The following is a 22,925-nucleotide window of genomic DNA, read 5'->3' on the forward strand; positions in this document are numbered from 1 at the left end:
ATTGCCTTTTCTATCGGTAAGTATCAAGACGAAGTTGTGTGCGACGTAATGCCTATTCAAGCCTGCCATTTGTTGCTAGGAGAACCATGGCAACTGGATCGAAAAGTCACTCACGATGGTCGTACCAATAGGTATTCTTTCAAGCATCAAGGAAAGAAACTTACCTTAGTGCCGCTCACTCCGGAACAAGTCCATGAGGACCAAATCAAACTGAGAAATTCTGTTAAAACAAGTGAGGAAAAAGAAAAAGAGAATGAAAAAGAGCAAAAAGAGATTGAGAGTGAAAAGGAATGTGAAACAGAAAAGAAAATTGAAAAAGAAGTTGAAGAAAGAAGAGAAAATGAGTTAGAAAAAGAAACAAAAGAAAAAGACGAGGAAAGGCTAGTGAGGAATGTTTCCACTAACCAAGATATGAATTTTTCTTGTGTTGCTACTTTTCAGGTTCCCGAAAGATCGAAAGATAACTTTCAACTTCAATACCTCTCAAATGAAAGACGCTTTCATACGATCAACTTAAGCAAAGATGAAATCACACTACATGATCCCGAAGGTAAGCGAGGTAAGGAAATTTTAGAAACCGAGTCCAGTGCAGATTTGAAAATTATTGATAAAACTTTTGGTGACTTAGTTCTTAAAAGATCCCATCATTTTAATCCGATTAATTGTTACTCTTCGATTGTGGTTGATAAAGTCATTACGAAAAGAAGCGTGATTTGTTATTCTCTTGATTTACCTTGTGTAAAATCCTCGAATTTGTCCAAATCTGTTTTGGAGAATAAGGTAACGAAATTTTCCAAATTTGTTTTCAATTTATATTCGTGCCTTGAACAGTTTATGTGGTTGTACATGAAGTTTGAGTTCCATTTGACAAAGGTTAACTCAACAACGGAGATTCGACTACACTATGCCCCCGATGAGCGAAGGTTTGTTTTAAATGAAAAGGTAAAATCGACCCTTATTCTTCTGCTTATCGAGGTAAGATGCTTGAAACCTTTGAAACACTTTTGTACTCCTCGGATAGTGATAAAGATCGTGTTGATGAACACTTAGATCGAAACGTGCTTGACTGTCCTATTTTATTTATTGATGATCTATCTGTTTTGATGGTTGATAAAAGGATTCTTGTTTTTGATAATGCATGTGTGAGTGAATCTATAGACCGTCGATTAATGCATGGTATGATTATGCAACTCTGTGAACCATGTGAATCTTTTCAAATACCTACTTGTGACGATTATGTTTACCATTTGATTTATTACTCACAATTTATTCATGGTTTGTGGGAACAATGTGAGACGACTGAATGCCTTAAAACATGTCCATCTTTGTTTCAAATATTTGACGAGGCAGTGGTGAGTAAATTAGATTGTTTGCATGGTAATCTGAATCTGTCCATTCACATACGTTATACCTGTTCTGTTATGCTTATGATTGGACTACAAGCTTGTTTCCGTTGCTATTTACTATCTCATGGTTATTCTTTTCAGTGGACTCAATTGCCATTAGTCCCGTTCGATAGAGGAAAGTCGAGTTCATTTGATTTTTCAGATTCGAGGACGAATCTTTTTGAGGAAGGGGGGAATGATACGAGTCACAAAAGCCCAAATTCTTGAAGGCGAGGCCCAATAAGCAAATTCTCAGCCCAATCAAGAAATCCATCCATACTTAGTTGAAAATCAGGCCAAATTATCAAAGTGGCCCAAGTTGTAAAGTTTTATTTTTATTTTTATTTATTTATTTATTTATTTACTTAGTTTAAATTTTTATGTCAATATTCAGTCCAAGAGTCCCAGATAAAATGACCTTTGACCGAATTTCCATATTAAAATAATTAGGAGTTTTTTTTATTTTAGTTTTCTAATTAGATTAGGACTAGTTATAAGGCCTATTTAAAGGCATGGCTGTCCACCTTGTTAAACACTTATGATTATTATTAAAATTTCAGATTTGTTGAGAGCAGAATTTTCTTTGAGTTTTCTCCAAGATTTTTCTCTTGAGTTTTCTTTAGAAGTTGTTTTAACAATCTTTTTTATTGTGGGAGCCATCTTCAACCTTCTTCTTGCCATTGATATTCTTTGGAGGGGAGATTAGAGCCGTTTGAAGGGAGTTGTGAGATCTTTCGAGATTTCAAGGCTTCTTAGGACTTATCTTTTAATTTCTTACTGTCAATTCTTTCTTTATTTCTACTTGTGCTGAATCATTATCTAATCTATTTTCTGTTCTTATTGTGTTTTCAGCCTTTTTCTATCTTAAGGAATCAGCCCAAAAATCCCCAATTTCTAGGGTTTTTCCATACTCTTTTTGGGTGAAATTAGATTGTCGAAATTTGGGGAAAACTATCTTGGTGTTCAATTGGGCAGAATCACAATCTCCTTGAGGGTTTCAATAACCCTAACACTTATTTCTATTCTCAATTTGATTCTTTGCTGATTTGGGGATTTTATTTCAGATCTGAAAATTCAAAAATCTAATCTTTTAATTTTCTGTTTCGTTTCAGATCTAATTGTTTAGGGTTTTCGTAGGAGTTTCTCGTGACTTGGCAACTCGATCTTGGTCCGCGCGCAACCCCGTATCAGTAGTGTAAAGGATGCAGCCTCTATATTCAATGATTACTTTTTTCTGCTTTCTCCAAAGGTTTTTAGTTGTTGTTTTCTTATCCCTAACCACTCCAAATTTTTATAAACTTAATCCTCAAGAAGCAAGCCAATGGAGAATATAAAGATTTTACAAAAATTTCCATAAACAACTTCCATTTCTTTCGTTTTCTCTTTATATGAAAACTTTTAGTTGTAATTTTAAGATTTTAAAACTTTGTAAGCATTTACTTTTCACATATTCTTTTTCAATCAGAGAGATTAATAGAAAAACTTTAGTATTAGAGATTTTATCTTAATCTTTGTAAAATATTTTAATGAGATTGTAAAGATTATATTTTTTTCAAGTATTAACTTTGCCCAGTAAAACTAAGATGCAAGCAAGCTAGTCTAAAACTTTATAACTCTTCTGTGTTGATTTTTAAAACACAGAATTCTGACAAGGGGTGTTTGGTAGGATAAAAACTAATAACTTTCATACAAATTTAGTTTTGGAGAGTTATTCCCACGTTTACTTTTTTTTTTCAGGCTTAATTAAGTTATACCCATTTTCCAAATAGATACTTAAATTTTTTTCATCAATTTGGGTACTCGAATTAAAGGGTCAATTTAGGTAATCAAATTACTGTGCCATTACCCATTTAATCTTTAAAGTTTAGGTATTTGTAAAATTATAAACACATGTAGACTTCGTTGGCCATGAGAACAATGAGGAAAACAAGCAGCAGCAGGTTGTCGTATACTGCAAAGAGTTGGACTTTTATTCTTAATCTTACACGATCAAATATCAATATGCGCCAAGGAAAGGAACTTGAAAGGGAAATTAAGATGTGAATCTGACCAAAAGAAAAGAGCATATAAAAAGATGAGGAAAAGAATTTAATTAATGGCAATAAAAAAAACGTATTGTGCCCAATCAGCCAACTCACAAAAACAACATGATTAACTTTTATTGTTGATAGGAATCACTTGAGTTGGATCAATATCAACCTCTCTCCACTCTTCTTTTATTAGAAATACACACTTCCTCCTTCTTCTTCTTTTTTCTATATTTTTGGTATTTCTTTTATATAATATTTAAAATTATTTATAATTTTTCGTATTTTAATACCTTCAAACTTATATTTTTTTATAACAACAACAATATTATATCAACTAAATTAACAAAAACACAAACACTAAAAAAATTATAAGATAATAGAATTAAAAAAATAATAACACAGAACTTCGGAAAGCAAGAATTATAAATGATGACCTTCATCATTTATTATTATTATTATTATTATTTACAAAACTCTTCTTGTTTTATTGTTTTTTTAAAGCTTAACATCTATTGATTATTTCTTACCTTTATTTCTCCGAAATTTCCTTCACAAATATGGAATGAAATCTACAAATTTTCCTATTTTATTTATTTTCTCGATATATGTGAATATTTTGTTGGCGGAATAAATATCTGTAAATAAGGAAATAACAAGCTTGTAAATATATTTAGTTTTTATAAAAAATAATATCAAATAAATATATATATTCACCGTTTCTTTTGGTTTTAAAATTCGAGTTTTGAACAATGCATTGCATTTTCATTTTTTAGGAGATGCATTCTATTTTCAAATTTTTAAAATTGATTTTGTTAATTTTGGAAAATAAAAAAAAGTGTGACAAAAAGAATATAAAGAAAAATAAATTACGTATAGGAGAAAAATAGCATAAATCCGGGTAAAAATAAAATTCTCAAATATCTTTCAAGAATCTCTCTTTTTACTCAGATCAATATCCTTTCACTGTTCTTTTTCATTAATAATTAAAATAAAATAAAAAGACAAAACCCCTGTCTGTACTAACTCAAAAACCCTTTTGCTTCTTTATAAGCAAGAACACTGAAAAGGCCCTCTTTTTTCTCATTTTTTCATCGTAGATCTCTTTGGTGTTCTCCAATGGAATCTCTCTCAAGTTCAGTGTTCATCTCTAATGTATCTGAGACGCACCCTTTTCTCCACACCCACTCACTTGCCTCTTCACCTTCATCATCATCGTCTTCTCCTTTTTTGATCAAAGGGCCAAGTAAACGAATTGAGTCTCTCAAATTCAACGCCGAAACCTCTCACTTTCATGGTTTTCGTCTCCACGCTCTATCTCGCGAGGTTCCCGATGAAGGTGAGGGCCAGCCGCAGCCTCTAACCCTCAATGTTGGGTTTAGCTTTGTTTCTGAGGAGGATAGTCTTTCTGTCTCTCAGGTAATCTGAATAACTCCGTTCTCGCTTTGCTTTTTTGGACTTCTCTGCTGTTTGCTTATTTGGGTTCTTTTTAAGTTTTATATTTATGTAATGTTTGCTTTGTTTACTCTACAATTTGTGTAAGCACATTGAGAAAGATACATGAGATGAGAACCTCTCTAACTTTGCATTTGATTTGATAGAAAAGCAAACTTACTGTTTTTGAATGATTTAGAAAATAGCAATATAATTTTTGGGTTTAGCAAAAATGTAGGTTTTACTTTTTCAATTTTATGTTTGAATGTTTCTTAGATTTGTACTCTTGAAAAAAATCGAAAATTTAGAGGGCCTAATGCAAGGGATCGGTTGAGGGTTTAAAATTTTTCAAGGGTGTGGATGTTACTATAGTTTATGATCTTTGGACCCTTTTTCTTTTTTTTTTTTCCGTTTTGGTTGTCATAGAGACTTGTTGGATGTATCAAGTGGCTACTTCAGCTTGGTATTGATAGTCTCTCTTATATTCTGAAGGGTGATCCAGATCAAAATGGAAGCAGCAAGAAGGATGACGATAAATTAACAAAGGTTAAAACCTCTGTAGTAGCTCCTCATAGTAGTGGAGCCACTGGGGGTACAAGAGCTGGGCTTTTCAGAACCCCAATATCTGGTGGAGTGCAGAGTGCAACTTCAGCACATGGATTACCCCGACCATCCTTAGCAGTCCGTAATCTGATGGAACAAGTAAAGGCTATTTTTTGAGTTCTAAATATTGTCATGTCTTGATAAAAATAATTTGATCTATTCTCTTTCTTTTTGTCTCTTTTCCAGTTTTGCTGTAATTTAATAGTCCTGTATTTATTGGCATCTGTAATTTAAGGCTAGATTTGCTCATTTATGCACTGTAATGTCTCGGATGCACCACCGACGAGAAGGGTATCCCTTTGGCTCTCTGGTTGATTTTGTGCCTGATTCAATGGGCCGTAAGTAGTTTACTTTTGAAGTTCTGTTAGTTGTTTATGCCTTCTTTCCACCGTAAATGTTTTATCAGAACATTTGTTAAACTTTCTTGTTTTTTTATATTATTGTTATTTTGAAGTGAAAGAGCCTTAATAACTATGTGTTTATCCTTTATGAAAGTAGCAGACTTTCTTTGCCTATAAGTAGGACAGCTGTGTAAATGGAAGCTGGTTTTTGTCTATAATTTTTTAGATTATTTGATATATCTTTGTCTTTCAATCTGCAGATCCAATATTTTCATTTTCTCCATTGGCTATCCATACGCGGAATTTATTAGCAGCCCCTAGATGCACCCTTGTTGTGCAGGTTAATTGTTTTGATCCTTTTGCTCTGATGGAATATCTTGGTTAGTTATTGTCCACTTATCAAAGTTGGATTTACAGATACCTGGATGGAGTGGCTTATCAAATGCAAGGGTAACGATATTTGGCGATGTCTACCCTCTTCCTGAACATCAACAGGTGCTTGCCTAAATCCCCTTTTCTTTTTGTTTTTTGGTTGTGGAAAAAGAAAGAGGGGGGGGGTTTCATAGTTCATATTCAGTTGGGATGCTTGCTAAAAGAGATTAGGACTTCTTCTTTTTACTTCATGGGCTCAGGGCATTGCTTCAAAAACGGCTGTAGAGAGCAAGGTTCTCTTCCCTTGGAGTCTATCCTATAGCTTGTAGAGGATGTCTATTTGGAGGATTCGATTTCCTCACCATTGAAAGAATGCATACTTTTGGATATTTTCTCCTTTCTTCTCTTTGATCACATGTTTAAAGGGTATTGTTTATCTCTAGGTTCACTAAATTTCTTCTATTATATGCATTGTGCATGTCTGTAGAATTTGTGCCTAAAATACGCCTCACCTTGGGTTGGTTATTTTACTAGGAATGGGCTCATAAACAGTACATAGCGAAACATCAACAAGGGCCATCACAACAGTGGGGGAATTTCTACTACTTCAGGATGCAGAACATAAGGTCTGCTTTGGTCTATAGGATTTCTTACCTCTGGTGCCAGCTAATGTTTCCTTCTTAGAAAGCCTATAGACTAATTCTTTGTGCATTGCATCTTATCTCTGACCTTTTTTTCTTGCTGATTCTTTCATTTGGAAACTGCTAATATCTATTATACAGTCATGCACTTGTAATATTTAGTAGAGTTTAATTTGTTTGGGTGCTGAGGAATGGGTTCTTAGTTTGGTTGCCAGTGTCTTCAAGCTTGCAGTCGCTCTAACTTGCGCCGTCCTAGTTCATTTTTTAATGAGATACGAGGATTTTCATATATGACTACATTTTTTTCTCTTAATGGTCTTTTATTTATAGTTAATAGAAAACAATCTGTTTTCACTGAATTTAGGAGTCAGTGTTCTTGTTGCCTAGCTTGTATGTTTAGTTCGTTGTTCTACTAAGTACTACCCCAAGGTTTGGTTGAACTGAAATTGGTTCAACATGAAGAAAGAAATATTTCTGGTGTGTACTTTTGATTTTAAGTTTCATCGTTTTACTAGTTACCTTATGACAGTTGGTTTCTATGTAACATATGAGACCATGTAAAATAACGCTGCTTTTGTATTCAGAAGTCTGATTAGTAGTGGGATAAAAGTAAACAGTTAATTAACATTCCCCTGTTTTCTTTGATTTTTTTTCCTTTTTACATAGTAGTTACATTATTATTGTTATTATTATTTTGAATCTTTTGTACTTGATGTAAATTTGTCGTATAATCCACACAGGGAAAATATTTATTTATCAAAATTTTTTTCAGTGACATATATTTCATTGGAGGATTTGGCACTGTTGCATGGGTCGATGTAAAGGAATATGAAGCAGTTAAACCAGATAAGATTGCTGTTGATGGAGGTGAACAAAACCTGAAGGTGAACATTTTTTATTCTTAGAATCTCAGTTTTCCTCTTCTAATTTGCATGGATTATGTGTTATCTTATGTGCTTCATTCTTCTTTTCTTTTGAAGATCTAAGTCTACTAATTGATTTCTCTATACATATGCTCTTATGAAGTTTGCCAATAGGCCCTATTTTCCCGGGCTAATTTGGGTTTCATTTGCTTCTACTGTAGGAATTAAATGTAACCTTTTCAAAGCCTCTGAGGAAGCTGTTATCAAAAGAAGCTGAGGTTGATGATGCAGCTCTTATATCAATAGACAGCAAAGGAATTGACATCAGGGTCCGTCAAGGTGCACAGGTATTGATTATTTTGGAATTTAAAGTCTGGGTTTGTTTGGAGGTGTAGGTATTTTATATGCCAGTTCCTATATAAATTCTATTTTATGCCATTTTTCAGTTCAACATACAGAGGTTATCATTTGAAGAAGGGCAAACTGTTGAAACGTTGGAGGAAGCCAAAGCTGCTTTGTGGAACGTAATAAAGAAAGGTCAAGTGCAGAATCTGAAGAAATAGAATAAGTTGCATTTTACTAGAAGAATAAAGGGCAAATCACTCAAATGTAATATCATAGAGAAGGTTATTTATTAAAACATGGAAGTTTGTAATTTCTAACAAGGATTCTTCCGCCCAAATTCTCATGCTCTTTTTCCCTCCCCAGAATTTTTGGCAATTTTTATAGGTGGATCGAGCTATGACGCAATTTTAATTTTTTGTCTGAGTTCAATTATGACTCGGCTAAGACCGAATTCATTTTTAACATATTCTTTTGAAAAAATTAGGACTGGATGAATGACCATTTAATTATAAACAAGTCTGTTTAGCATATCCAAAATTGTGTTGGAAATGGACGTTAATATGTCATTTATCCACCTATTCATCATGGAACTGACAAGGACTATAAGAAAGTTCCTATAAACTAATTAATACAATGATTTTACGTGTTTTTGTAAATGAACAAAATATTTTAATTTCATCACATGGTAAATATTGGTCAAAATTTGAAAAAGGTTGGATTATGAGTTCAATTTTAATTTGGTTCTCCACATTTCTCCAATGACCTTCTTTTGTGCCGGATCGGTTGGCCCTTTGTCTCGCTGCCCTGATATGAAATACAGCCATCCTTGCCAATACCCGACCAGTGTGGTTTTCACCCGGTATGGAAGTTCTCTAATCACCGACCACTTCTGTTAAAGCAGTGTCACAAACATCAGACCTTATAAAATAATTTGAAAAAACACATGAAGAATACTCTGTTGTTTAGTGCAAAGAACATGCAGAATGTAGTATCATATTTTGAGGTTTCACGCGTATCAATTATATACAATGATTATCATGTCTTCTTGATGCAGTAAACTCGAAAGTGTTCCATACAAAGTTGAGTCCCAGTTTTAAATGCAATATATTTAATCAAAGACCTTTTACTAATTAAGATGGAAGTGCGTATGGGAAATATCTGAATTCTGAAATGCAATCAACATCGTAAGGAATTGACTCAAAAGCATGCATGCATACATACATACATTCATACACACATACATACATATGCATCTGTACTCGTTTTTAACACTTGGTGCACAATGACCCCCACCGGTAATAGAGGGAAAGCAATGAAGTCTGGCAGTCAAAAAATAAAACCAAGTGATGCTTTCAGCCAAATGTGAAAACTACTAGGCTGAAGATTGTAGTCTGCATATAAGCTAGAAAAGGCTGAATAACAGCAGCAACTCCACTTGACACATGTCTGGGCAGCCATGGGGGTGCTCTGTGCATAACTACGTACACATGCCTTTTTGCAGACGTGTGTATGAATAATAGAATAGAATGCAAATCATCCAAACTATGTGAGTATAAGCATAAACATGCATATATATATATATGAAAATCTTCTTTACGCAACTGTACAAAGATAAGAAGATAATACCAGTGTATCAAAATTGAACTGAAATATTTCTCCAACCAGAACCATCTTTTTCGTTACAGGGTGTTTCTCTGTTGTGCCTCCAACAATAACAATGTAATTGCTAACGATTGCCCAAGCAAATTCAATATGTGAATCTGGCTTTAGCATAGGAGGTAATGTTTTCCACTTCACTTCGTCATCCAACATGTATACATTACCAAATACAACCTGAAGCAGAATTAGAAAATAAGTTAATTTTAAGGCTCCATATATATATATATATATATTTACAGGAAAATATATTATTCATAGAAAATTTAGCAAAGAACGGTAGAGATGCAATAACCTGACATTAGACAGAACCTACATCGTCTAGTTTGAAACACATTTTGTAAAATATATAATCAATCAGTTAGCTAAACCCATTTATCCACAGTATTATATCACATCGCATTTATCATGTATCATAAAATACTCACAGATGAATACATGCACAGGACAGAGGAAACAGCATAGCAAGCATAACTTTTATTTTGCCAATATTCCTGATAATATCAGTAAAGCTTGTGGTTTAAGAAAAGAGATCAACATGCAGGACATGAATACGTGCCAATTACAATCATAAAATGATATAGAATGCTTTAAAGGAAACAGACCAACAAAATAATATACTATTATTAAAAAGGCCAATCGAGAGAACTCTCAAGAAAAAAACAAATGTCCTCCTTACTTCGTTCCTTCGGGAGCATTTGAAAATAGGTGCTCCAGGTTTAGCCATAAAATCACCCTCCTGGCCCCCAATAACATAAAGACGATCTTTAAACACAACACAGCCCCTACATTAATGACATTTGAAAGACGAAGTTTAGGTGAGACTACACGAGGAATGCACAACTGAAATCAACATGTTATTTTATTGGCTCCCAAAAACAAATAGATGCTCGTATGATATGACGAAAGCAGCCTTTTAATAATCAAGGACAACAGTTCCAAATATTTCAGTGTTTACATTGCTTGCTTTTTCTAAATTAGATAATGAAATTGTGTTCATGCAATATGTATTATGGCTTAAAGATATAAAGAAAAACACATTAGAACAACATATCAGCAACTGAAGATTAAAACTAAAAATTTCTAACACCCCCACATGATATACAGCATAATTGCAGTGATGCCATCCTGAAATTATTGTCTCAATTTGTTTTACATACCATTTCATTAATGGTAAAAACTAAACCTGCATGTATACATCTGTTCGGATTTCTATAATACAAAAATGTATAAATCATCAAGATAAGATGCTATGAATTCATAATCCAAATGTATGACATTGTAATCAAGAACATGCATCCAATTCCAAAAAATTCACAAAAAGAATAATCAATCAACTTGCAACATGGAAAAGCAATATTAGAGAACACTCCTGTGAGGTTCCCCCCCCCCACCCCCCGGTGGAATGAGTATTTCACTCCTCCACTCCTTTTCTAATGCTTTCCCATCCTTCACAGCAAGACTCCAATGCTCTAGCCCAGGTCTATGCCCATTCCCCTAGCTGCCACCCATCACATGAAGTCGACCTCTCCAAAGTTGAGTGGCTGGTGCATACCTGAAAATACTCAAGTGCATTGCCACTTAAACCACATAAACTTCAGTAGATGTATAATATCTTCATCAAAAAACAACAAAAAAGCAAGAAAAACGGATTAACAAGGCAACATATCCAAGAAGAGGAAAAAATGAAAAGCAAGGATGAGAGAGAGAGGATAAGACAACCAAAACTATAGTTAGAATTGCAAAATAGCATTGAAGTTGAACCGCAAACTCAGAGGATCAATTTTATAAATTAATGATAAATATGCAATTTATTGTTCTATAGGATTGTTGAATAAGCAGAAAAGAATTGTAGCAGATCATCTCTTTTGTCATTAGATACTCGGCAAATTATGCAGACAAGTTCAGGCCTTATGAAGCAGAATTGAAAGCAAAGAACAAAGGAAACTCATCAAACCAATAAAAAAAGCCAGATACAACTTACACAAAGTGATAGGAAAGCAAGCAGTAGAAACTACATTGAACAAAATCATTTTTCTTTTCCACAATGCAGGTTAGATACATTAAAGAGAGCTCACACACGTACTAACCTAGGGAAAAATGGAGTCCGAGTAATAGAACTGACAAGCAACTATAAAGTGTTATACATGCAAAAACACCCAAACAGGCAGAATTCTGAATGAAAGTCCAGCTGTTTTTCCTTCAAACATCTTTATCACTCATTTTATGCAGACAAGGTTTCTCTATGGAACAGCCTACTGTTTACCCATCACAATGCACGTGTAGAGTGTACACATTAACACTTATAAACATACACAGTTTATCAGGGACAAGAACATTCTGTTTCCTCCACAGTTACTATATACCTCCAACATAACTTGATTGATATATACACATACCTAGAGACTGGCAAAGGGGGGAAGTCATGCCATTTCTTCGTCTTAGTGTCGAGAACGAATGTGTGAGCCGTAGGACCCCTGCATTGAGGACCATATTGTCCAGTGACCACGTACATATATCGTCCATCTGTTACCATACCAAAATGTGAGTGCGCCATTTCTCTTGGCATATCAAATCTTCCTCCCCATGAATTATCCGTAAAATTGTATATATCAACGTGTGAATGCACCTATGATACAAACATTGCAAGCGAAGAAGAAAACAATACTGAGAAGCATAACTCTATTTAACACAAATATACATGCTCCAAAATCACCATAGAAGAAGTCGAAAATGCAGTCCCCAGGAAGTAAAGAAAGTAAAAAGAAAAAAGAAAAAGAAAAAGAAAAGGCAAAGCATAGTACATAAGAAAAGGTAGAAAGGGTAGTGTTAAGTAACTAACTAACGTGGTTAATGGTGCTATATCCAGCAAAGACATAAAGAAGATCGTTAATCTGAATAGCAGCAACATCAAGACGAGGAACAGGTGCAGTTGCCATCTTCTCCCATTCGAGTTGAGGAGCAGGCAAATCAAAAAAAGTAGCTGACAACACTCTGCCATCCTTAACATTATTGTCTCCATGCCCCTGCAACACCACCAAAGGAGTAAGTAAACAGAATTGATGAAGTGGGAGTTCCCCCAGTGATCTAAGAAATTGAAAGATAAAGAAGTAAGAGAGTGTTGGGTTTACTATGGGGTTGGGGTTTGAGTGATGGTGGGAAGCAAATGGAGGGGCATCTGAAGAAAGAAGAGACCAATTGCTGGAAAAAGAAAGAGAGAGAAAGATAAGGATTGAAGGAAGGAGATGAAGAAGCCCTCAATGAAGCGGCCGATTCCCAGTAGACCAACGCAAAGCAATACCAATCTCGGCGTCACCGATGCCTGGTGCTTCGCTGTCGGTCTCACCATTCCTTACTTTGTCTTTCGGTTTTGGGTTCAAGTTGCAGGCTGCAAAGTGACTACTTTTTTTTGTTTTTCCTTACACCGACGTTACAGTTATTTTCTTGTCAGCAATTAAACCAACATCTCTTACCATTTATATTTTTATTTATAAACTAAAATTGTTTTAGGCTAATATATTAATTAAACCCTTAAATTTTGTTATTTTGTTTAAATAACCCCTTTCTGTAAAAAAAAATTATACTTTCATCATATCCAAATTAACTCTTAAATTTTAACTGGTACTAAAATAGAAGTCTTAATTTTTGAGTTGTATCTAAGTCGGTATAAAAGTAGACTATTTATTGTCCTTTAACATTTAATGTTATATGTAAAACTGATGTTGATGCGTCTTTTTCATACCTTTTTCTTTCCATTTCACTGGTATAAATTTGTGACTTCGAAAGGTTTATCTTATCAATAAGATTGCTTGCGTCGTGGTTTCCAGTGTCACATCGTTGTTTTGATTAGAAAATGATGGTTGAGACTTAACATCAAAAATTTAATTTTATCCACTACATTAGTTGACTTAATATAAATATATAATTAAACTGTTTTTCTTCAAAGGAAATATATAGCATCAATCCATGAAGGATTCAGCTCAGTTTTTGGAAGATTGATTAAATCGATTTTTTATTCTTTTAAACTTATTGAACCCACCAACTGCACAGCTCGAATGTTGATTGATAAAGACATTCCTCCTCCCAAAGTAGTAGTGATGATGATGATGATGATGATGATGATGATGATGATGATGATGATGATGATGAAACCAGACCAATGCAACGCAATCAAAAGAACATCCCAATTCCAAGTGGTAAAAAGGAAACACTGATATTTTACACAAATTACCGATAAGAAATTCAATCCAAAGCCATCAATGGATCAAACTGAGCCTGTCATTTTTGCAAACAAAACGTAAGGTAAAACAGTCCATGTAGATAGAAACAACGAATATACTTGAATACCTTGTTAATGTTTTTCTTTTCTTTTCCCTGAAACCTTGACAAACACAAAATCCCCAAGTGCACGAAAGCCGATCAACCCCCACGACAACACCATTTGAACCCTACACCATAAAACTAACTGCAAAGAAACCTTGAAAAAGCTATACACCGAATTAAAAGGTAAGAGAAGCTGCCTGCCTCTCTCGTGTTCATCGTGTGTCCTCGCCACATCCCCAAAATATTAATAGAATAACAAGGGAAAAAATATAGTGTTGTAGCTGAAAAAAAAAAAAAGTTTACAATGCACATGCTACTAAACAGGTATGGCATCATTATTTGACGTGTCTTCACATCTCAATACAATACCCTCGAGGCTAGCTGGGAAGATACATTTGGGCCATTGGCAACCGGTTGCAATGGGTTCAGGCGGAGGAACAATCATAAGGACATTGTCGTTTCTCTGAACAACTCCCATTACACTAACCGTGCTTCCTTCCTTGATATACCTACATAAATTTGCAATTTCAGAATAGGTTACAACATGATGAGAGTTCTCCCAAACTCATTCAACTATGGTATCACACATGCTTACAAGTTAGAGCTACAATTGTTCTTCGACCTCCAAGCACCCCAAAGAGGTTGTCACAATTTAATTGAAAATGAAATTTTCAAAAGGTACGAAGTGTCCATTTCAATATAGAGTCAATACATAAACATTGTAACCTCAGCAACAAAACAAACACTGATCTACATTGTATCCAAAGCTCCAACCCTAACCGAAACAGCCTTCCTCTAGATTTCTATATTATTTAATTTTGTAATTACAGTATAGACTTAGAGGAATGGTAGATCAAATGAACCATAAATGAGTAGGATGCTGTTGCATAAAACATAATACACACACTTGACATCAGTATAAGCTACATGTACATCTTTATGCTAGGGCTTAGAGGTGGCAATTGAGTGGGTTCAGGTTATTTCAAGTTTGGAAGACAATTTCAGGCTACTAGCCATTGGTCAAAGAGAGAGACCCATTTACTGCTCCTGCAACATAAGCACTTAATATCAAGGCAGAACTATAAATAGGAGAGAAATTTACCCTTCTTTCAGTCGCATTAATCGGTCATCACTTGAAAGATTCCTTTCTCCCAACCACCTGATGAACTCTGGAGATAATGTTTCGTTGGCTGGGTTGACATCTATAACAATTGAGTCGTCCACATAAGGAGTCACAACTGCTCCATTGCCTGTTTTTACTAATGCTCTCAACCCAGACTGGAAATCGGAGATGTAGAAGTCAACAGCACGCCTCTGTCGAAATGGCATACAAAAGGTTAATATTCAAAACAGAAAGAAGGCTGGAGAACATTACTAATCCATGTTACTTTGACTCTTCATTTTTTTAAACCTATGTCTGACACTCGCATCAACATATATCCAAACATGGGTATATGGGATATGAACCTCTAAATACATGGAAACTTAGAAAAAAAATTGAATATGCGCGTCAGTCACATACTCATACCAAACAGTTATACCCGAGTCCAAGTAACATAGAAACTGAACTGAAAAGATGGGAAAAAACAAACAGATCTTTTCACATACGGCATTTATATAATTAGACAACACCAATACAAATTTTGACCCATCTGCCCAACGACAGCTATAACCAAAGGGCAATGTACCATTTCACAGCATAGTAAGCCAACAAAGCCATAAAAAATTTTCTTAAAAGTTCAGGAGAAGATAATAAAAATTAACAAGTCAATTACTCACTTCCAACAATCGGAGTCCCCAGGTAAAACGACGATGTTTAGGATTGGCAGCTTTGGAATCCCATCCTCGATACTCATATAAACTAGTTGATGTATAAACACATCTTGGAACTTTCTGGAAGGATGACTCAAGAGGCACGTTCCCACATGTTACCACCTTCAAAAATTACAACCAAACGATTAATCAGTATCATCTACAGATTACAAGTAGATCAAATTGAATGATTCCAACAAAAAGCACAAGTACACAAACATATGCAACCAGTAATTCAATTCCCAGTAGTTGGAAGATGTTCAGCAGTTACATGGGATCATATGTGCATAAAACAAATGATCTTGTATTTGTACATGGTTTTTGATACAACGAGTCGCTTAAACCCATGGTAACCAATAAGACCTTGAGTTGGCAAATTGACATCCACTCAAATTATATCTTTTATTTTGATAAAATATAATATCATACTTCAAACCATATAGATAACATGAAAGGAATATCTTGCAGAATTTAGGTTAAACAATATTATGGTGAAAATTTTACGATCAATAAGGCTCAATCACATGAAAAAACTATATTTTATGTACACTACTACCTACACAAGTACTTGTAAGGGTATGGCATCACTGTTAAAACAGATTTGTGCTATGTTTGATAGGAGTATTATTTTTCAACATGTTTTGGCACATTAGTTTATTTCACTTGGTGATTTTCAGCCACCAACATGACTTAGTTTTAGCAAAAGAAAGGAAATTTTTTTAATTATTTTGAAGAGGTCTTAATTTTTACTAGAGTTTTACTCATCCTTCTAATTTCAAGTTTAGCTTTATATTAATCATTCTTTATGTTAATACAATCTAATTCAATACTTATGTAATAACCAAGCTTTTCCTTGTGCTAATACACAAATCCCTTGTTCAGTTATCTAGTGTATTAACACAAGGAAAAGCTTAATTATTAGGTAGAATTAAAATAGTTTGTCATAACATAAAGAATAATTAGTATAAATTTAAACGAATAAAACTCTAGTAAAAAGTAAGACTTCTTCAATATAAGTAAAAGAATTTCCTTCTCTATGCTCAAAGCAATCATGTGAGTGGCTAAAATTTTCCAAGCGTAGTTAATTTATTGCTAACTCATGTACTAAAACGTGTTGAAAAAATAATACTCCTACAAAATGTAGGATAAATGACCAAACGAGGCATTAATATCTCATAATCAACTACATTAAAGTCAGTTAAAGTATTTCAATCCTTCTGGTAAACCAAATAATATCTTATAAACTTCTCTATGATCCATATATAAAGATTCAACAAGATTTGATGATCATCGTCAACAACCTAATGAAACACTTGTCCTTAATCAGGCTTAGGACTGACTATAACAAGTAACCCTCAACAAAGCCAGTTTTTTCATAGTGAGAGGGGGCAAAAAGAGACGGGATTCGGGGAAAATATTGAATAATTTAGGATGTTCATGTGATTATAGATTGCAATTTTCTGGTAGCAAATATGAAAATATCATATCTGAACAGAAATTAAATCACTTACCCCAGAGATTTTCACGAATTGCCCATTTTTTGCATTTCTAAGCTCTGCATCTGGATAACCAGCAATGAAACCCATAATAGCTGTTCTCCCATAGCAAGAGTTCCAAGCAAATAATGCAGCAACAGTACCAAAAAGAACCACAACAACGATGAGGAGAATGGCATTGTGAACCGCTCCAAGAATAAAACCACCAGCAATGAAACCCATTACAAAGAGCAGTATCAGTGCATATAATATTAGCTTGGGGAAGTTCCTCTTGAAAGAAAAGTCGTCGTTTTGGCCAAGAATATTCACAGCCTGATTATGAACAACAGCAGAACCTTTGACTTTCATTGATCCCATAGATTCCAGAGGACCAGACACTTTCCGAGGAGCACCGGAGGAATTTAGTGGCCCAGAGGAGATGGGCCCAGATGTAATAAGGCCAGTTGCAGGGAGAACAGGAATTGGACCAGAATTTTGACGTCCACTTGGTGTCACTCCACCAGATTGTGGACCGGATGATTTCTTCGCAGGATCCCCATGTCTATTTAGTGGTCCAGAGTTTGACTTCTTCAATGAGACTGAACCAGACATGCCTCCAGCGCCACCAGGACCTGATGTGGTGTAGCCAGCCCGAGGTGCTGCATTAGGCATGATTGGTCCAGAATGTGAAGCAGCACCCCCGAAAGATCCAGTCCTTGAAGGAGCACCACTTATAGGTCCAGATTTCCTGGATTTAGAACCATCTGTAGGGATATCAAACATTTTCCCTAGTTCTCCTGATTTCTTAATATCTCCACCAGTATAGGGCATGGCCACTGAGCTCATGGTCGGAGTCCTTTCTTTAGGCTGCTCTGGCCTGCCTGACACGTAAAGCCCATTGCTGAGCTGATGAGATGGGAATCTGGAACCCATCTAGCTTCCTATGTATGATGCAGAAGATACTTAACAAGAAAGGTTTCTAGTAGTACGCCGAAAAGTAACTCAAAACCCCCCTGACAAAATAGCACCTTAGCTATCAGAAGAATAGTTCAACTCTAAGGATCACAGAGATATATTCTGGCATTGAAAGAACCAAGCATCAAAGGATACAGATTGAACTGATCAGGTACTCAGAGAAACACTCAGATAGCAGCACGAAAAGGCACATAATTACATTACTCTTCTATATGATAAAAATGGTTACAATAAAATTCGCATAAACAAAGAAGCAGCACAAGAAGGGTTCAATAGTCAATCATCCAATTCTGGTCATAACGGTAGAATGTGATGAAGAATAACGACTGATGTAAGCAACGCAGAAATCGTGCATCCAAAAGAAACAAATTCAGTAACAGGAAAAACAAAGACAATGAAAATTGAAAAGACCAATTTGATCAAATTAATGCATCTGAAAACAGGTTCAAAAATCAGTTGCTCGGCAATAGTTGTTGAAAAGAAGAATCATATAACACAACCTCATGTCCTCTGATAAAAAAAAGCCCCATAATAATCCCAGTTTGTAGTATATGAACCAAAAAGCACTTGCCTGCTAACTGTAATGGTAAAATCCTCTGTTTCAAAAAAAGTTTCCAAAAGGAAGAAATAAAGTAGAAGAATCATATCTTCTGCTGCTTAATATTCTATAAAATTCCTATTAAGCAGTACAACTAAGTTCAAGAGCTTCATAGTGATTGAGCCGAGACTACTTTGTTCACATGTTTTGTATAAAACTATCCATGTATGCTAGAGTCCACAAACTAGACATCCGGTATTACTGAAGTTATTCACACAAGCATTTAGAATAGAAACGAAGAGAACCATGAAGATCTAAAACCATGAAAAGAGAATCAGAAGTTGCCAGTCCCGTTCATTAATAATTTACTGACAGAAGACTAGATTTGTTCACCTCTTGAATGGTTTGAAAATATGAATGAACTACCAAACCAAGCTATAAGTCAAATGACTTCGATTGTACAAGAGATTATTAACATCTTCATAAAAGGTTAAACCCAAATAAAAAGACCAAGCATACCTAGATCACAATTTGAAACAAATCAATGAACAGATTGAGATCCAAGGCTCAAGTAACAGAAGTTCCCAATGATCAAAGATGTTGATTCAATATTTTCAAGCTCCTTTTATGGCTGACACAAAAGATTGTAGATTACCATAGCTTTCCAATTAAGAAAAACACCATACAAAATGACAACTAAAGAACCAATTTGACATCCCAAATCAAGAAGGAAAAGAGAAAAAAAAGAAGTGCATTCCCATCCTATTTTTCTTTTCCTCAAAATAGATAAAAAGAAAATCTAAATGTAAACAAGCAGATACTTTCAAGCTGAAGCTCAATGTAAAATAAAACACTTATTACATTTTTTTTCCCTTTTCCTTAGCCTACATTTTTCCTCAACAGGCTCATATAGAAAGGATTATAAGGAAAATGGGAAAAAGGATAGTTTTTTTTAACAACACCCCAAAAAAAAATGTAAAATCAATGTCTAGATAACAAAATAAAGCAAACCCAGATCACCAGTTTGAAGAAAAACCAATAAAATGGGATAGATCTGAGGAAAAATAAACAAGTTATTAAAAAGAGTGAAAAGGACTATGAAGACAGAGAGACATACCTGGAAGTGAAGAAGTGGAGGAAACCAGGAGATTTTGAGACATTATACGAGGAAAATAATAATCATACATAACCAAACAAAAACAAAACAATAATCCCACTCTTTTTTTTTTCCCCTCTCTCTCTACCTCTAAGTTTTTAGCTGTTTACTGGGTTTTTTTTTTCCTTCTCTTTTTCGGTTTTCACTTTTAGTTTAAGAACAGTAGTGAGTTTTTTTTTTTTTTGGGGTTATATTATTTTTGGTGTATCAGTCTTTTAGACTTTGAGACTTGAGCGAGCCGCAACGCAACAACTGGTGGGTTGTCTCATCCGACAACTTCTCCAATATTTTTTATTGTTATTATATTAATAAATTAATTTAGGAACGTACCACGGGGTTAGCTTTATCTTTTTGAATAAGTTTTAGACATATATAATTAAGGTTTAATTTGGTTATCAGTCCCTGTATTTTTATATATTTAAAATTTAGTTTTTTTGCTTTTAATCTCATGAATTTGGTCCTTTTATTATTTCGATTTAATAATTAAAGTTTAATGGATAACATTGTCATCGAAATCCCATTTAATTGAATTATGTAATGTTTTAAAATAAAAACCATGTGATCGATATTACTTGTGTGAAAAGTTAAATAAACAAATAAAAATATTAAAATATGCAGTTATAATATTTTCAATTGTGAAATTGAGTTTGTAAAATTCTTCGGTGCTATTTTAAAAAGAGTGAAAATCAATTTTTCTTTTTTTCTTTTTTCTTACACGGGCATTTAAAAAAACACATAATTAAATTTAACAAAAATCCTTTGAGGATGCTATTACATGGACTTTAATTATTAAATTAAAAGAATGAAAAAAACTAAATAATTAAAAGTAAAATAACTAAATCTCATATATATATATATAATAGGGACTAGGAGCAAAAATAGATCATAAATTAATGTTATTTTATTATTTACATGTTTAACATCTAGATATATATAATATATACAATATAATCAGGATATAAAACTGAATTATTTTATTATATTGATATATGTTCAAAATAAGTGATAAGTAATTTTAGAGGTAGAATAAAATATTCAAAAGATAATATAAAAAATATTTAGCATAACAATAAAATGTTAAAATAAAAGTAAAAATATATAATTATTTATAATTTAGAAAATATTTTATACGAGTTCACAAACAGATTAAGGTTTGACAAGTATTTTATAAAAATACAATAAAATATTAAAAAAATAGAGACATAATAATTTTTTAATATTATTTGTAGAATAAAAGAAAGTACACTATCAAGTCATGTTTATTTTTCATACACTTATAAATTCAATATATAATTTAAATTTAAATATATTTATTTGGAGAGATTGATTTTGAATATTTAAATAACGTAAATGATCGTTTGCATTTTTTGTTTCCTCTTAAAGGTTTGCACGCGGTAAAGATTATCTTGGTTTTCAGCTTGTTTCCGAATTTTCCTCAAGAGCTTGACATTTGATGCAGGATCAAATGCAAAATAATATTAAATTATAAGTAATTAAAAGTAATAAATTTTTATAAAAAAAAAAAGAAAATTGGTGGAAAGATCTTTAAAATATTAATGAAATGATACAAGTTGCAGAAAAGAAATTATTAATGTTTGAATATTAAAATCTAAGTAGAGAGCTATGCGGTGACATATATTATCATCACAACCTTATTGGTTGCTGGTATGACTAAAAAGGGCGTTGTCTGGTTACTCTTCCTGCTCTCTGACTATTGATGATTGTTATTGGCGGACAGCCCAACAAACCCCGTTCGGTGGAGACGAAAACGTCGACGTTCTGTACCCGGCCTGGAAATTAATGGTTTTGCTGACAGGGACATGGAAATTAGTCGCCATCTCATTGTTTGCTAGCTGTGGTGGCAACCACCTTTCATGCTAATCCTCATTTGCTCCTGGTCCCTAAATCCTTTCCTGCACCCCCCTGTTATTACCCTGACAATTGACATATTATATACATCCACAGGTTTAGTTTCTTGTGTACGTGCATGAAACATGCAATCACTGTTGCCTTTCTGGTCTAAATTGGTTACTGGAACTATCATTCATTATCTAAAATGCTTTTCACTTTTTTATATTTTATTAACTTGTCTTGTCTAAGTCCAGTTTCGCTATTGTTTTCTAATGTTGACTTGCCTCCTTTTCTAACATGGTGTTTTTTTAATATCTTTGGTTTAGATCCCAAACATGACAGCAACCATGTCATTACAGTCCCTTTTTTACCAAGGATGCAGGTCAGCCGCTAATGTTTTTGCCAAATTTCAGTTTACCTTTTTCCACTCAGCCTTCACAGTTCCCATGTTTGTGCAAGTCATGTAACTTTATCAAAATGATTTTGCATTGGGGGCCATATATAACTTTAGTTTCAAGGCTCACTGTGTATAAAATATCAAAAGCCTAGAGATGTTGATTTCCGGGGATTTAGTTGGGGGTGGTGGTTAAACTTTCCATGATTACTTTAGTTGTTGGTTTTGGAGATTTAGATGGGCTGCTAGTGATTGTCACATCATGTTCAAACCATTATGTAACTTGGATTGCCCCAGCAATTTAGGTGTAGCAATTCTGCCAGGTCCTACACATTATATCTAATCGGTATCGGTGTTTGTTCTAATGCATATCTGTATTTTTTTTTCTTTTCCTTGTAAATTATAACATAGCTCATTCACTCTGCTCAAATTTTTTTAATGTAGTTTGGCATACGTGGTCGCAATCCTCTGCGGAGTAATGCATCTCAAATCTCAATTGATCATCAACGTATGCATAATGACGTCGGCATTCTTTCAGTTTTTGTCCTATATATATATAGGAGAAACCAGAAAGAATATTGTGCAATGCTACTACTCTGTTCTGCTCTGAGTAAGTAGCATCAAAATCAGCTGTTAAGCTTTGCTGGGTAAAGAGAAAAGAAAATTGGATGAAAAATTAGAAAATAGAAAATATAACTTTTTTTTTCTATGGACGTACTTGATAAGTATGATGA

The 22,925-nt window shown here is 34.0% G+C and overlaps 3 protein-coding genes across 7 annotated transcripts; 1 reads left to right on the forward strand and 2 right to left on the reverse strand.

The window, feature by feature from the left end:
• The first annotated feature begins 4,401 nt into the window (after window positions 1-4,401).
• Window positions 4,402-8,348, forward strand: LOC121229318 (uncharacterized). 2 transcript variants are annotated; one of them, XM_041113333.1, is made up of 9 exons: window positions 4,402-4,831; window positions 5,339-5,548; window positions 5,685-5,787; window positions 6,051-6,130; window positions 6,208-6,285; window positions 6,697-6,788; window positions 7,576-7,687; window positions 7,888-8,013; window positions 8,113-8,348. In XM_041113333.1, the coding sequence occupies exons 1-9, from the start codon at window positions 4,532-4,534 to the stop codon at window positions 8,227-8,229; spliced, it is 1,218 nt and encodes a 405-aa protein (XP_040969267.1). In that variant the 5' UTR covers window positions 4,402-4,531; the 3' UTR covers window positions 8,230-8,348. The 2 variants fall into 2 exon arrangements, with proteins under 2 accessions (XP_040969267.1, XP_040969266.1); XM_041113332.1 differs by having other exon boundaries at window positions 4,411-4,831; window positions 5,273-5,548.
• Window positions 8,349-8,532: 184 nt separating this feature from the next.
• Window positions 8,533-13,016, reverse strand: LOC107944361 (kelch repeat-containing protein At3g27220). Its single transcript, XM_041111858.1, is given in 7 exon segments — window positions 8,533-8,900; window positions 9,638-9,844; window positions 10,347-10,452; window positions 11,013-11,222; window positions 12,067-12,296; window positions 12,514-12,693; window positions 12,969-13,016. Coding segments are annotated over 7 exon segments (1,152 nt in total). The 3' UTR covers window positions 8,533-8,729.
• On the reverse strand, window positions 8,533-20,223 carry LOC107944360 (uncharacterized membrane protein At1g16860). Of its 4 annotated transcripts, XR_005927056.1 has the most exons (12): window positions 19,908-20,189; window positions 19,310-19,421; window positions 17,314-18,290; window positions 15,770-15,925; window positions 15,093-15,304; window positions 14,015-14,499; window positions 12,799-13,942; window positions 12,514-12,693; window positions 12,067-12,193; window positions 10,347-11,222; window positions 9,638-9,844; window positions 8,533-8,900 (listed from the first exon to the last, which is right to left on the reverse strand). XR_005927056.1 is itself a non-coding variant. In XM_016878189.2 (6 exons), the coding sequence occupies exons 3-6, from the start codon at window positions 18,208-18,210 to the stop codon at window positions 14,307-14,309; spliced, it is 1,458 nt and encodes a 485-aa protein (XP_016733678.2). In that variant the 5' UTR covers window positions 18,211-18,290; window positions 19,310-19,421; window positions 19,908-20,189; the 3' UTR covers window positions 13,989-14,306. The 4 variants fall into 4 exon arrangements, 2 of the variants coding, with proteins under 2 accessions (XP_016733678.2, XP_016733677.2); XR_005927055.1 differs by lacking the exon at window positions 19,310-19,421 and having other exon boundaries at window positions 19,908-20,200; XM_016878189.2 differs by lacking the exons at window positions 8,533-8,900; window positions 9,638-9,844; window positions 10,347-11,222; ... (1 more) ...; window positions 12,514-12,693; window positions 12,799-13,942 and having other exon boundaries at window positions 13,989-14,499.
• Between the last annotated feature and the right edge of the window lie 2,702 nt (window positions 20,224-22,925).

Source organism: Gossypium hirsutum, chromosome A05, assembly GCF_007990345.1.
Source record: "Gossypium hirsutum isolate 1008001.06 chromosome A05, Gossypium_hirsutum_v2.1, whole genome shotgun sequence".
NCBI classification, from domain to species: Eukaryota; Viridiplantae; Streptophyta; class Magnoliopsida; order Malvales; family Malvaceae; genus Gossypium; species Gossypium hirsutum.